Source organism: Rutidosis leptorrhynchoides, chromosome 10 (assembly GCF_046630445.1).
Source record: "Rutidosis leptorrhynchoides isolate AG116_Rl617_1_P2 chromosome 10, CSIRO_AGI_Rlap_v1, whole genome shotgun sequence".
NCBI classification, from domain to species: domain Eukaryota; kingdom Viridiplantae; phylum Streptophyta; class Magnoliopsida; order Asterales; family Asteraceae; genus Rutidosis; species Rutidosis leptorrhynchoides.
Genome location: NC_092342.1, coordinates 40,706,491 through 40,721,387, shown reverse-complemented (window position 1 = coordinate 40,721,387; position 14,897 = coordinate 40,706,491). Strand labels below are relative to the sequence as shown.

Below are 14,897 nucleotides of genomic sequence, written 5' to 3'. Positions count from 1 at the left end.
GCTACTAGTTGTTTTTAAAGGTTTTTTTGGCATCCATTTGCCAATTTTAAATCCAGGCGATGACATTATAGCAATGGACAGGTTCACTGAATCAGTTTGGTCTTTGAGGATTTACAAAGGGCTTGTGATTGTGACTTTTGGGTTCTTAAATGTAGTTTGGTCGACTCTTTGTTCGGCATTGGTTGTAGTTTGCGATACTTGTTGTTTAGTTGCTATCGATTTTTAGTTATTTGTTGGTCTTTGAATTGAAGGCGTTTGGGTGTTGGTTTAGATTTTGGTAGATTGTATGGAAATTTCAATTATAGTCACGTCAGTATTTCTGTCTTGCTGGGCTATATTTGTATTTTTGCAATGTGAAAGTTGTATTTGAGTATAGTTAGATGCATCAAACAGATCGTAAGACTTATCAATCAGACCGGTCGGGTTTAAGTCATTATCGTAACTCAAAGAAATATATTTTGAATCCGCATTCATGGTTAAGTGGTTAGAGGTTCAAACTAATAAGGCTTACCTATTAGGAGGGTAGAGGCCAGAGATTCGATCCCTGTTTCCTAAGAAGTCTTTAAGGAGCTTTTACCGACCCATATTCGAGATTCAGGTCCGATCCGTCTGGCGTTCGGGATGGTTTGAGGTTCGGATTTCTGTAATACGGTTTGAATTTCCTAATTGAAAGCACGTACGTGCATGATAAATGATCGCGAATGTGGCTAATATTTCTCTAGGTGATTCCGATAATTACCTTAATTTTTTTTAAATATAAAAAAACTATATTTAATGATTTTTTTTTTTTTTTTTTTTTTAGTATCTGCAAACCCAAGTCCAAACACCCCGAAAGTTAGTTGCCGTCTATAGCCCTATCGGATAGCCGAATCATCTAGTCTAGTTATTCAAAATACGGCAGCTTGATCTAACATTATCCCACTCACTCACGATTCAATCTCAACTTAATTTAATAATCATCATCTGGATCACAAATCATTAACCCTAGTAGTACATCATTATTCCCAATCAGAATTCTTTCATCATCTGAATCTGATATCCAACCAAAGTCAATCCTTTGTTCTAACTGATTTTGTTGTTCGTTGTTTAATCTAAAACCTAAGTTTTAATCGTAAGTATGAAAAAATCTGCAAAATTGAATCTTCAGCAAAAACAACAACCTCATGTATCTCCTTTTAAGTTCGCCAAATTGCTTGATCCAGATGCTTCTTGGGATAAGGTAGTCCCTTTCTCCTTTTTTTTATTTTTATTTGTTTATGAATTGATATGTTGCATTATTGAATTGAATTGAATTGATTCATTGTTGTTGGTTGCTTATTGTACTACTGTCAGATTTAAAATTTTCTGCCTTATTAACCTTACATTTAATTTGATTTAATTACAAAAAAAATTGAACATAAAAAAGAGTGACATTGTTACCAACTGCATTGATGTGAGTGATAACTTGTTTTTCAACTCTTGATTAAAAAAGAGTGAAATTAAGTAAATGATGGAGTATTTTTTAGATCTTAGATATTAAACTGTTGTTTTGCAACATCAAACGTATCCTTAGGTAAAAAAAATTTGAACAGGTAGGTTGGTCCATCATTAATATGGGCTTATTAATAAGAATATGGCCATATGGGTTTGAGTATGGGTTTTTAGTACATAATTCGTTTTCTTATTCACCACGTAGCAAAAAGGGTATTCATCATCTTTGAAGATTGATTTTCAAATAAGTGAGTGTTGATTGAGAGTTTCTTTTTCAGTTATCTATTTCAGTTGTGTGGCAATTATATTACGAGAATTACAAAAGATTAATTTTTGTAACTCAAAATTGGTTTGTGAGATGTCACAAAATTGCTTCTTTTTCGTTCTAACATGATTATAGATTTTTAGCTTATAATGATCTTTTCTTTTTTCATTTTACTGCAGGACCAATTAGGGGATGTACTTCATTGGATTCGGCAAATAGTGGCCCTTGTATGTGGGTTACTATGGGGTGCAGTTCCTTTGGTTGGGGGTATCTGGCTTGTTACGTAAGTTCATTAGTTTTGCACCATTTATAAATTATTGGTCAAGTAATGTAGTACGCTTTCAATAACATATGTGACAACCCCATATTTGGCTAGACACGTAGTTTAATAGATGACAAATTGCCAAGAAAGTATTTTTTTCCCCTTAAATATATTTGAATGTTTATCAAACGTTTACAGCATTTGTTAACTAGGACAACATAACTGATGGCCCATAGTATAGTGTTAACGTTATGGATACAATTATACAAATGTGTAACTCTGCAAATTATAATTTTGAAGCATTATCAAAAAAGAAACGTTGTAAAAAACGCCAATATTCTTTTTGCATGTCTAAAAACAGACACCGAGCTTGAAAACAAACTACTAATTTCTTCCCATACGAACTCCCCTCAACCAATATTACTAACATTTGCAAATTAATGGCTTAGCCTCTTATGTATGCCTTGTTGATTTTCTAGTATTTTTTATGTCTAAATGCAGAGTACCCTTTTTGATTGGTTTCAGATTTATGCTTCTTTCTTCGGGTATCGTTTATGGTTATTATGCAATCATACTCAAGGTTGATGAAGAAGAATTTGGTGGTCATGGTGCTCTTCTCCAAGAGGGTCTTTTCGCTTCAATAACACTATTTCTGGTAAATTCATTGATCCAATTATTTGCCATCACATGTTTAGAATGCATTTTATCTGTTTTGCTCATTTTTTTTCTTCATAATTCTCATTCCTTTCTTACAGTTGGCTTGGACTCTAGTATACAGCTTGGCACACTTCTAATACGTCTGGGTTCTCAGAATCTGGATAATCCGGAGTTTGGTTTAAGAGAATATGAAGTTTTTCTTTTTCGTTATTGAACTTCAGAATTTGTTTTTCTTTAAGTTTGTAATATAGGTGAATTGAATGAAGTAGTCACCATTTCATGAAAGACTGCATTGTTTTATTAATCAAACTCCACTGAGCTTCCCTTGTGATATTATCAGCATGGTCTTTTTCTTCCTGTACTTTTGTAATATTTTTTTTTTATCAACTTATTGTTTGTATACTTTGAGGCGGTTTCAGCCACTTGTCCATTTTTTTTTTTTCTTTTTCAACAAAAAAAATAAAAAAATTAGTTTTTGATGATATTTCCACTTTCATTTTTATCAGTTCACTCATGTCTATGCATTAATAGTTTGTATTTTGTACCATACAATTAAAGGATGTATCAGTTAAAAGTGGATTTATCAAAATAAAGTGAAAATATCATCATCTTTTTATGTTTGACCCATCAATGACAAAACTCTGAATCCATGTATCCCAAATAAGTGTGCAAAATTCATAGCCTTAAATAGATTTTGTTTTGCATTTTGTTGTGTCACTACATTTCTTCCAACATGCCTGGTATATAGATATTGTGTACGGTAAAAGATAAAAGTCGATTAAGGTGAAATCAATACAAGAAAACGGCCCAGCTAACACACCACTGTTAAAAGTCATGGATATTGTATTATTGATATCGATGTGAGAAACACTATCAGAACAATCAGTTTTAACTTGGCTTTGAAACAATCATATGTGCATATTATCAACTATTATTCTTTGATATCCGAACAACTAGGTACGAGTACACAATCTGTTTCATATTTTGAAGCTTCTTTGGTTATCATATTAGCTGTGACCTCAAACAAAAGAGATTTAAGATCATCTTACAAGTTAACACAAAAAATCCAATTTGCTTGCAACATATAATCAAGTGCCGAAATTTACCAATAATCTCCACATGAGCAACTACCATTTTTAAAGTGATGAAACCGACTACGATCTCTGATCACAATTTCCCTTTCAAAACTATCAGAAACAACCTTCATCACAGCATGACAATCACCACAAATCCTCAAATTCTTAACCACCCGTATAACCGTCCCTTTATCCGTAGAAATAAGCCCGAATGCCACAGCCATTTTTTCACTATGATACAACAAAACCTTATCTTTTTCTTCATCTTCAACATCAAAAAACACCTCATTCCTATTTCCAACATGTCCCACCATCCTCAAACGACTCGATATCTCATCGATCATTTCATAAATCTCATTCACCCTAGGATGAATCTTTTCTTCCGCCCCAAACTCATGTATCTCACCATCAACCTCAATCGAACTACACCCGCGCAATTTACCGACCCCTTTTCGTCTCATTAACTCTCGCGTTTTCGCCACGTCATCCCATCTTCCCGCATTCGCATATATGTTCGACATCATGGTTAGATAACCACCATCTTCATGATCAAGCTCATTCAAATGTTTAATAGCAATTTCAGCTAACTCAACGTTTTTATGTAGCTTACACGCGCCAAGTAACGCACCCCATACGCCTATATGTGGCTCAATCGGCATAGTTTCAATAAGCTTATAAGCTTCATCTAACAAACCCGCCCGCCCAAAAAGGTCAACCATACAACCATAATGCTCTAGTCGTGGTACTAAACCAAGTTCTGTATTCATACTATCAAACAATTCTCGTCCTTCATTCACAAAACCTGCATGCACACAAGCACATAGAACACCAAGAATAGTGATTTCGTTTGGAACAATAGATTCCCGTTTCATTCGGTTGAAAAACTGTAAAGTCAACCTACTTTGACCATTCATCGAGAACCCCATAATCATAGCGTTCCAAGCAACAACATCAGGGTTTTGTAACCGATCAAACACATATTCAGCACTTTTTAAGTCTCCACATTTCGAATACATATCAACCAAAGCGGTCCCTACCACTACATTTGAACCAAGATTGTTCCTATCGATATACGAATGTAACCATCTCCCTGTATCTAAAGCTCCAACTTGAGCACAAGCAGACAAAAGGCTAACCAATGTTATTTCATTCGGATACACGTGTTCGATCTGCATTTGGTGAAAATGAACCATGGCTTCTTTAATTCGCTTATCCCTAACCAACCCACCAATCAATGTGTTCCAAGATACCAAGTCTTTCACGGGCATATCATTAAAAAACTTCATCATAATGTCTACTTCGACTTGCCTGGCATAACTACCTAAAACTGTATTGTACATCAACAAATCCTTAAAAGGAGCTAAATCGAAAAGCTCTCGTGCATTCAGTAAATCACCAGCTTTGACATACTGAAAGATCATAATATTCCAAACCACAAGGTCTTTACCAGGCATTCGATCAAACACCTTACGGGCGTCCTTCAAATTCTCACATTTATTCACACAAGAAGACAACAAAACAGTCCAAGCAACCTTGTCTTTCATTGGCATTTCATCAAAAACACGTCGAGCTGCATTAGTATCACCAAATACACCATAGAATTCAATCAAACTAGTACCGACGAAAGTATCTAACTCAAGCCCAACTTTGAACAGCAACCCATGTATGCATATTCCTTTAATATGTTCCATCAATTCGTTACAAGCCCGTATCACAAACGGGTAAGTAAAACAATCCGGACCAATAGGTTCAATCCGCATGCGATCAAATAGTTCGATTGCATGTTTTGGTTCATGGTTCTGTTGATATCCTCTGATCATGGTGTTCCAGACGAATGAATTTGGGTCAGGCATTTCATCGAACAGTTGGGCTGCGTAGGACATGATACCAAGATTTGCACAGCACGTGACAAAGTTTCCAATTGCAAAACTGCTCCGGTGAAGACCAGTTCGGAGAAGTATGACGTGTAAGGATTTTAAATGTTTGATGCATTTGATTGAGTGTGGTTTTTTTAAGACAGATAAAGCAAGCTGCTTTTGTTGAGATTCTAGTTCTGTCATAGCTCCGCGAACACCCGTCCATTGAATCTTAAAGTTTTGAACCGTTGGCGGGATCAAGGGTATTATAGTAATTAATGATAGTTTATAATTGTTTTGTAGATAAAAGTAAGAGTAAATTATACAAATGGTCCTTGTACTTTACACATTATTACAACGCTAGTCCCTAGTTCTTAAAATTATGGCGCTAGTCCCTGTGGTTTTTAAAAACCTCTCAGCTGGTCCAAATGGTAACGTATGTTGGACGTTAAAACATTCCATGTGATTTGCAGACAATGGGCATAATCATCATTTTACAAATTTGGTGTGTATCCTATCGTCATGTACAAACATGGCCATTAATAATTTAACTTGTCATCTACAGTGGCGGAGCCGCATAGTGGCTAGTGGGTGCAAGTGACACCACTCACTAGCCTAATAACCCTTAAGCCCAACACAAATTTTTAGTTAAATATTTGGTTTTTATATAAAGTGACCCCATAGATTTTAACTCATGACCCCTTAAATTTCAATAACTCATATCCAACGGCCCAAGCAGTTTTGTTAAAGCCCAATTATATGAGCTGTTATTGGGTCAATCACCAAAATACCCATTTTTTTGGCCTTTTCTGAGCTGGAACCCCCCTTTTTTTTTTTTTTTTTGAGAATTTGCCCGCGCAAGGCGCAAGTATCTTTAGACCTTGCGACCTTGCGGCTTGCGACCTTGCGGCTTGCGCCTTTGCGTGTAAACGCAAGGCGCAAGGATAAGGACTTGCGTCCTTGCGTCCTTGCGCCTTGCGTCTTATCAGAATGGATTTTTCCTGATTTCTGGATAAGATTTTTTTGGATTCTTTGTACCTTTACGGATAAGATTATGTACCTGTCTATTTAATGAGGCTAGAACTCCAGATTAATCATTTTATTTCACTTCATTTTCAAAAAGATCAAGTCATTAGAGCATCGTTAAGGTACCAACTTTTATCTATTTTTTCACTAATTTGTGTCTTAATGAGCTGTAGTAATGATGAAGCATTTGTTGTTCATGTATGTTGTGGGGGTAATTTTGAATTTGTTAACAACATACCTATGTATCTGCCTCTTGACTGTTTTAGAACCAGATTAAAACTACCACTTGCTCCACAAAAACCAATAAATCGAAGAGTATTGTTAAGGAAAATTCTCAAAAAAATTGAATTGCCACCTAATGCACCTGTTTCGCTAAGATATATTGATAATAATCATATTTTTGATATTACTGATGATCATGAAGATTTTTTTGAGTTTTTAAAACACGCTGTCACAAACGAGCCTATTGATATTTATGTTGTCGACAAAGTTAGAATGCTTCAACCCGGACAAAATTCACAAACACACCAGCCCCAACAAAATCCACAAACACACCATCTCCAACAAAACCTCCGGATTCTCGAGTCTCAACCAAACAAACAAACTCACCATCTACAATCAAGCATGAAGGGCCAAGTGTCAAGCAATAGAGATGTTACGTGGCAGTAGTGATGACTCATTTAGAATGCTTCCCATTTACCTTCATAACCTTAAGATCCACAACCCGGGGACCATCACCAATTTGGTTACCGATAAAGAAAATAAATTTGTGATGTGTTACATGTCCATTGGAGTAGTTGTAAGTAAATATATATTAGCAAAAACCACCTTTTAATATGTACACCATACGCAAAGGCGCAAGGGTCACCTTGCGCCAACGAATACGCAAGGACGCAATAAAAACCTTGCGCCTGGCATTAAAGACGCAAGGACGCAAGGCTTTCCTTGCGCTTCGTGGGCGCAAGACAGAAGAGTGTTCCTTGCGCCTTGCGTATGGTGTATGAGGTCTTTATTAATAATATTTGATTTACTGTGAAAATTTCATGCAGATTCGATCATTTGTGCAACATGTCCGCCCGATAATCATCGTCGATGCTGCACATTTAAAGGGTGGGTACCTGGGTACTAATTTAGTTGCTGTTGCGATGGATGGCAATAATGGAATTTTGCCATTGGCTTATGGAATTGGCGAAGGCGAGACAAACAGTGTTTGGTCATGGTTTTTTGGTAACCTAAGAGATCATTTAATGAGTTATGGTATGGTTGATCGTATGTCAGAGATTACTTTTATTTCTGATCGTGCTGCTTCAATAGCACACGACATTGCAAACGTGTTTCCGGAAGCGTTTCACGCTCATTGTGCACGTCATTTATTCATGAACATCAAAACTAAATTCAACAAGATGAAATTCTTCGACTGGCACTTTTAGAAAATGGTTAAGGCGTACCGTGCGTCGGATTTTCATGATCATCTAGATGTATTTCGAAGGAGATTGAAAGCGTCTTATAAAGTTCTATGTGAGGATGGTATCAATAGATGGTCCAGAAGTCAATCTACTCATATTAGGTATTCATACCTTACAAGCAACAGTGTAGAGTCTATAAACTCTCTATCAAGACATGCTCGTAAACTACCCGTTTGCATGTTGTTCGAATTTTTTCATTGTTCAATACAGGATTCGTATTTCAAACATCGCAACAAATCAGTTAGTCTTACTTCACCGGTTACTCCATATGTTGAACGTAAGCTAGCTAAGAGGGCGGACAAATCAAGAAGATGGCGAGCATTTCCATCGACAAATGATCTAATAGAGGTACATGATGGACGAAAAAATGGGTTGGTTAATCTACAAGATAGAACTTGTTCATGTGGTCAATGGCAATTATCAGGCATACCCTGCGGTCATGTGATTGCATCAGCACGACACTTCGGAGTGGAGGATATTAGTTGTTATGTATCACATTGGTTCAGCACTCAAACATACATAAATACGTATTCCGAACACATTCTTCCTCTCCCCCATCGGTCTGAATGGTCTGATCCGGGTCCCGGGATTTTGCAACTTGTACACCCCTCAGTTCTAAAGAAAAGACAACCTGGACGTCCTAAAGGTAACAAACGCATTCCTTCAAAAGGTGAAGAAACTTCAAAAAAAGTAAGAACTTGTAGTCGTTGCAAAGAACCAGGTCATTCTCGATCAACATGCCCAGCTGCTTATGACCGAACAGGTGAATCAACTTCTCAACGGGCAAGAAACACAACCTCAAAGGCGAAAGAGACAGTCGAACCATCTCAAGCTTATCAATCTCAGTTTTATCCAACGTACAATTTAGGTAGTAATTAGTTCCTAGAATACGTTTATTTTCAGGAACAAATTAAGGTGTGATGTCTTCCATTGTTGTAATATTTTTTAATTAGTATTTTGTTGATTCTCAGTCATTGATGCCTTTAGTTGAGGTATAACATTCAGCATATTCTTCATCGTCAACTTCGCCTCAACATATCCCTGAAACAGACAGTTTTTCAGAAAAAAAATACAGGCGCAAGGACGCAAGTCGCACCTTGCGTCTCGTTTATCACACAGGCGCAAGGACGCAAGACGTGCCTTGCGCCAGCTACTACGGACAAACGCAAGGACGCAAGACTTTCCTTGCGCCTATACCAGATTCTAGTTTTAAGCCCTAAAACAATCGTGTTCCAGTTTTTATAAAATGTTAGCTTCCAAATACTGTAACTTTAACAAATCTAGCAACACTATAAGTGAGTTTTGCATCACCAAGCTCGTTGAAGCATTTCATCGAACACTTGGTGTGCAACAAAAATTATATATCATTTTCGACATAGAAATGGAGTAATCGAACGGAGATAGTTGAAAGGAAACACTTACCTGTTCTTGTGACATCTTGATCACGTTTTTTGTCGGTTTTTTTTCTCTTCCTTTTTCTCAATCGTGGTGGTGATGGTGATGCTAATGGAGGCGGTGATGGTAATGGTGGTGAGATGTACTGATGGCGGTGGTGCTGGCGATGGTGGTGGTGGTGGTGGTGATGTGGTGAGTCTCAGAAGAAAGGTCGCAATGGTAGACGGGTCGCAAGGGGGTCGCAAGTGCAAGGTTCTTTGTAATCGCCGTCGGTCGCAAAGTGGTCGCAAGAGCTGAGTGTCGGGGTGTGTGTGTGTATGTGGTGTCTGATTTCTATATTTGACCTAATTTTTTAACACAAGGACGCAAGGGCGCAAGGCGCAAGGACGCAAGTCGCAAGGTTGCAAGGTCTCTTGCGCCTTGCGCGGACATTTTGTCAAGGTTTTTTTTTTTTTGGGTACCAGCTCAGAAAAGTCAAAAAAATGGGTATTTTGGTGATTGACCCGCTGTTATTTCCCTTGAGTAATATGGAGTAGGTAATTAAGTAGGCATAAATTAATAGATGACTTATTTATTTATTATTATTACATACGCCTCAAATTAATTAATGTTTATTGTAAAATCTCATAGTTATATGCTCGGCAACTATATTTTATATCTAATTACGAATTATTTGATATATATCTCAAATTAAGCACTTCAAAACTTCACAACTATATTCAATAGTATTAAATTAGATCATGTGTATTTAGATGCAAAACACATAAGAAAGGTTTATATATATGAAAAAAGTAAAAACTACCATCCGATGAGAGAAGAACCGTCAAGTGCAAATATTTATGACAAATCTGATATGCGAAACCAATGAATGATGAATGAAAGATGAATTTGTGAATAATTGTCTTCTTAATCGCATAGAAAAAAAATCGTATGGGACAATTGTGTTAGAAGATAAATTGAATTTTTTGCACTTGGAGTTAATCATAGTTTGTCAATTAAATTTTCATAACTCGGTATATTCTAGTTTTATTATGTGACACCACTCATTCAAATTCCTGACTTCACCACTGGTCATCTAACTGTACCAACATGTACCTGAAAGTGGCCATTCAACTTGTCATTCAAAATTCACGTAAAAAAACAAGTTGTCAATGTCAAAGCCCGCACCTTAACAAATGAGCTTGTGAATGGCACTCCGAAGTTGTTAATGTCAAAGCATGCACCGAAATTTTGCCAAACATGAAATTACAACCGAACAAATCTGCCAAACATTTGTCAAACATGAAATCTGCCAAATTGCTAAACAACACCAGTTTGTACAACTTAATGCCTAAAATATTTAATTCTTGAGAAAAAATTACAGTAAACAAGACTATTACAAACAAAGAAATTCACGAACTAATCCTAAGTCTTCTATTTTCATCTTCTTTAACTTTAACCTTGGTATCAAGCTTGTGAATTTGCTTCTGCGTTTCATGTGGAGAAATTTGTGCGACTGAAATGGGATTGACCTGCTGTAAATGGTAAAAATAGTTAAATGAAATGCGATTGTTGTTGTTGAAAGGATTATGGTTCATGTATCTGATAGCTTATGTTACTATATACATTTCGATTTAATTGGCTAAATAATGGTTGATTTGAAAAAGCCCTAATCTTTAAGAATCCTAATTCACTGATATTGCAGGGAAAAGAAATCGAGCCCTAATTCTAAATGTATCTTTGAAACGATTGGCAAAGATATATATGTGGTTTATACTACGGCTGAAAATATACATGGAAGGAAACCGTATCTTTTACATGTATTGGATATGAAGGTATTTCATATGCCCGAGAGACATATTAAATTAACGTGGCTAATATGTTTTGATCCAAGTCGGGTCATACCCAATAACAAGCTTACCGACACCTTAATTGTATTTTGATCTTAACGATTGGTTCGTTGATTAAATACGCGACACTTGAACTTTAAGAAAAATGGTTTTCTTAAATATTACTTGATGTGTATATATATATATATATAAATTATGGAATAATTTATATAATATGGATTTAATTATTTATAGGTTAAATAATTAATTATGTTATGTTGCATTTTATAAATTGGTTTTATAAAATAAAGTATACATAACAAATGGTATGGAATTTTATTAGTTTTATAAATAATGTAACATAATTTATAAAATGCAAGTTTGTAAAATTTGTTTTATAAAATTTAATTTTACTAAACAAATTTATAAAATATGTCAAGTATTATTTTATAAAATGATGGGAGTGGCCTTGGAATTGGATGTAGCATGCTAAAGATTCCATCTTGGTCAAATACAATTCCCATTCCATATACATGCATGCTCCTTGACCAAAGATAGAGACACATAACATTACACATCAAAACAACTTGAAAATTCTGCTCAAAAAGAGAGCTGTTGGCCGTGGCCTTTGAGGGTGCCAAAGGGATTCATTTTCAAGTTTTTCAAGCTCATTTCAAGTGTAAAGTAAATCCTAACCAAAAGCTAGGGTGTTGGTGCACAAGTTTGGGGTATAACAACTTGAGGTTTCATTGTTTTGGAGCTCCATTCATCATCATCATCTTCATCACTTATCAACAAGCTTGGAGTAGGTATAATCTCTTATCTTGCTTGTAGTTTGTAAGCATGTTTCACAACTTGATCCTAATTGGGATTTAACTTTAAATTGGTTAAAGTCATAACATGTTCTAATGGTAATTACATGCTTCCGCTTTTTAATTGATTGATAAATGGTTTTATGTATAATGGAACTTGTTAAATCCCAACAATGGTATCTAGAGCCGAAGTTGTTGAAATATGCTTCGAGATGGTTTTTGAACTCACCATAACTTTGCATTTTATGTACATGCATGATAATAAAATGCAAAAATTATTGGTTTTGGGTGGTTTGATGTCTTGGCCGAATTTGGAAGCTCCAAAAATTGGGTTTGGTTCCTCCATTTTGGTCATTTTGTTGTATGTTGAAGTTCACAATCAAGCCTTGGCCTTTTGTTTGAATGGTTGCATGTGTGGTTGAATTAATTCATTCATTTGGTATGTAATATTAATTCATTCATGTGGTTGTAATATTCATGTAATTTGGTGTGTAATAATTGTTCCTTTTGTTATGTAATTTATTTTATATTTGGTATGTAAAATAGATTAGGTTGTATTTTCATTTTCTAGACAAAATGTATTAGGATATATTTTGTAAAATGATGAAGATGATGAAGACTTGAAGAACACATGAAGAAGCATTTGGATGCAAGATTAAGTGGGAGGTTAAAACCTCCTACTTTGTGTTATAACCCCTTTACCGGTGGCATTTGTTTTCGGCTAAACAAATGTCTACCAAAAATGGCTTGATTGTGAACATATGATTTTGCATGCATGGTTGTTTTGTATGATTATGTGGATTGTATGTTTGTATGCTACAAGTTAATCACACAAGTTAACAACAAACTAAAATGGCAATTTAAATTGGTTAAAATTGACATTATTAACGACATGCAAAACGTCAATTTAAATGGTTTAATTAAAAACGGCTAAAAGGACATTAATAATCGGTTATTAAGAACATGATAAGGATCATACATATAAAATGGTTTATATCAAAGTAATAAAATTGGCTTTATTACATAACATGAAAATGGATTTTCAAATAAACCGTACACTAAATGCATGTTGGTGTATGGTGCAAAAGTTTTCTCAAACTAGAATTAATGAAAACTTAAAATCCCTTATTAACAAGGCAAACAAGTTAAACGCCATCCTTTTTGTGGAAACACTTAGACGTATTAGGAAACTCTTGATGGGATAAAGGTCACCTAACCGTCATGAGCGAACTAATATGAATAAGGTACACTTCGCATACATGTGGGATAAAGGTCACCTAACCACTTGTATGTTAAGTCTACATGTTTACACAAGTAGGACGACTTGATTTGGGAATCATGAACTTAGGGTCACCGAAGCATGATGAACAAATAGGCGTTGATGGAATAAATATGCCATGCAAAAGGATTGCATGATCCCATAACTTAGAAGTTGCAAAAGGATTGCAATTGTCATATAATGACTACCTAGCTAAATCAAATAACGGGATAAAGGTCACCTAACCGAAATTTGATTTACCGTTGGATTCTAATATTTAATAAGTCAATTAAAATTTAAAAGGGTATTGAATGTTAAATTAAAATCGATACTTAAACGAACTTTGTTAATTTTGTAGATGGCCGCCAATAATAACAACAACATTCCAAACGCACCACTTAACCTTAACCACCTATCATTAAGGTCTCTCTTAGAGAAAGACAAACTCAACCATACCAACTTTATGGATTGGTTCAGCAATCTTCGGATTGTCCTCAAACAAGAGGATAAAATGTATGTGCTTGAGGACCCCATTCCCGATCAACCGGATGAGAATGATGTGGAGGCAATGGCCTCTTACGATAAGTATTGCCACGACTCCCTTCAAGTCTCATGCTTAATGCTTGGGACTATGATACCCGAACTCCAAAAGGATTTCGAGCACCATAGTGCATACGACATGATAACGCAATTGAAGGAGATGTTCCTCCAACAAGCACGTGTCGAGCGCTTCGAAACGGTTCGGGCGCTACATGCTTGTCGTATGGACGATACCCAATCGGTTTCATCTTATGTACTTAAGATGAAAAGCCTTATTGATCGTGCTAACCGTCTTAACTTGAACATATCAAATGAGTTAGCCACCGATCTTATCCTTAACTCCCTATCAAAAAGGTTTGATCAATTTGTAATTAACTACAATATGAATGGGATGGATAAGAGCATAGGTGAGCTTCACGGTATGCTTAGAACGGCGGAAACTAGCATGGGTAAAAGGGCTTTACCCGTGTTAGCAATCGATCAAGGTGGGTCCAAAAGTAAGACCTCTAAGCCAAAGGTGGCTAAGAGAAAAGGACCCGCCCATCAAGGCAAAGGGAAGGGGAAGATGGTTACCTCAACCATCAACAAGGCTAAGAAACAAAAGGTAGCCGAGAAGGCAAACCCCAAGGAAGATCCATGTTTCGGTTGCGGTGAAATGGGTCATTGGAAACGAAACTGTCCGATCTATCTTAAGGAGTTGAAGGAGAAGAGGGATGCAGGGCAAACCTCAGGTAATATATATATGGTATATATAGAGCTTAGTATTACTTCTTCTAATACATGGGTATTAGACACTGGATGTGGAACTCACATTTGCAATTCATTGCAGGGGTTCAAAAGAAGTAGCAAGCAAACGGGAACATCAAGTCTCTACATGGGTAATGGAGCCAAAGTGCAAGTGAAGGCTCAAGGAGACTTTGTGTTAAAACTTCCAAGTGGCTTGGAACTTATTTTGAAAGATGTTTTGTATGCACCCGATTTATGTCGAAACATTATTTCCATTTCC

General features: G+C 36.0%; 2 protein-coding genes across 2 annotated transcripts; one reads left to right on the top strand and one right to left on the bottom strand.

The window, feature by feature from the left end:
- Nucleotides 1-884: 884 nt before the first annotated feature.
- LOC139873213 (uncharacterized) lies at nt 885-2,987 on the top strand. The gene is made up of 4 exons (XM_071861145.1): nt 885-1,219; nt 1,915-2,018; nt 2,523-2,652; nt 2,753-2,987. Exons 1-4 carry the CDS (start codon nt 1,118-1,120, stop codon nt 2,789-2,791), a joined length of 375 nt encoding a protein of 124 aa, XP_071717246.1. The 5' UTR covers nt 885-1,117; the 3' UTR covers nt 2,792-2,987.
- Nucleotides 2,988-3,561: 574 nt separating this feature from the next.
- LOC139872849 (pentatricopeptide repeat-containing protein At2g29760, chloroplastic-like) lies at nt 3,562-5,790 on the bottom strand. Its single transcript, XM_071860781.1, has one exon. It carries the CDS (start codon nt 5,788-5,790, stop codon nt 3,757-3,759), a length of 2,034 nt encoding a protein of 677 aa, XP_071716882.1. The 3' UTR covers nt 3,562-3,756.
- Nucleotides 5,791-14,897: the final 9,107 nt, after the last annotated feature.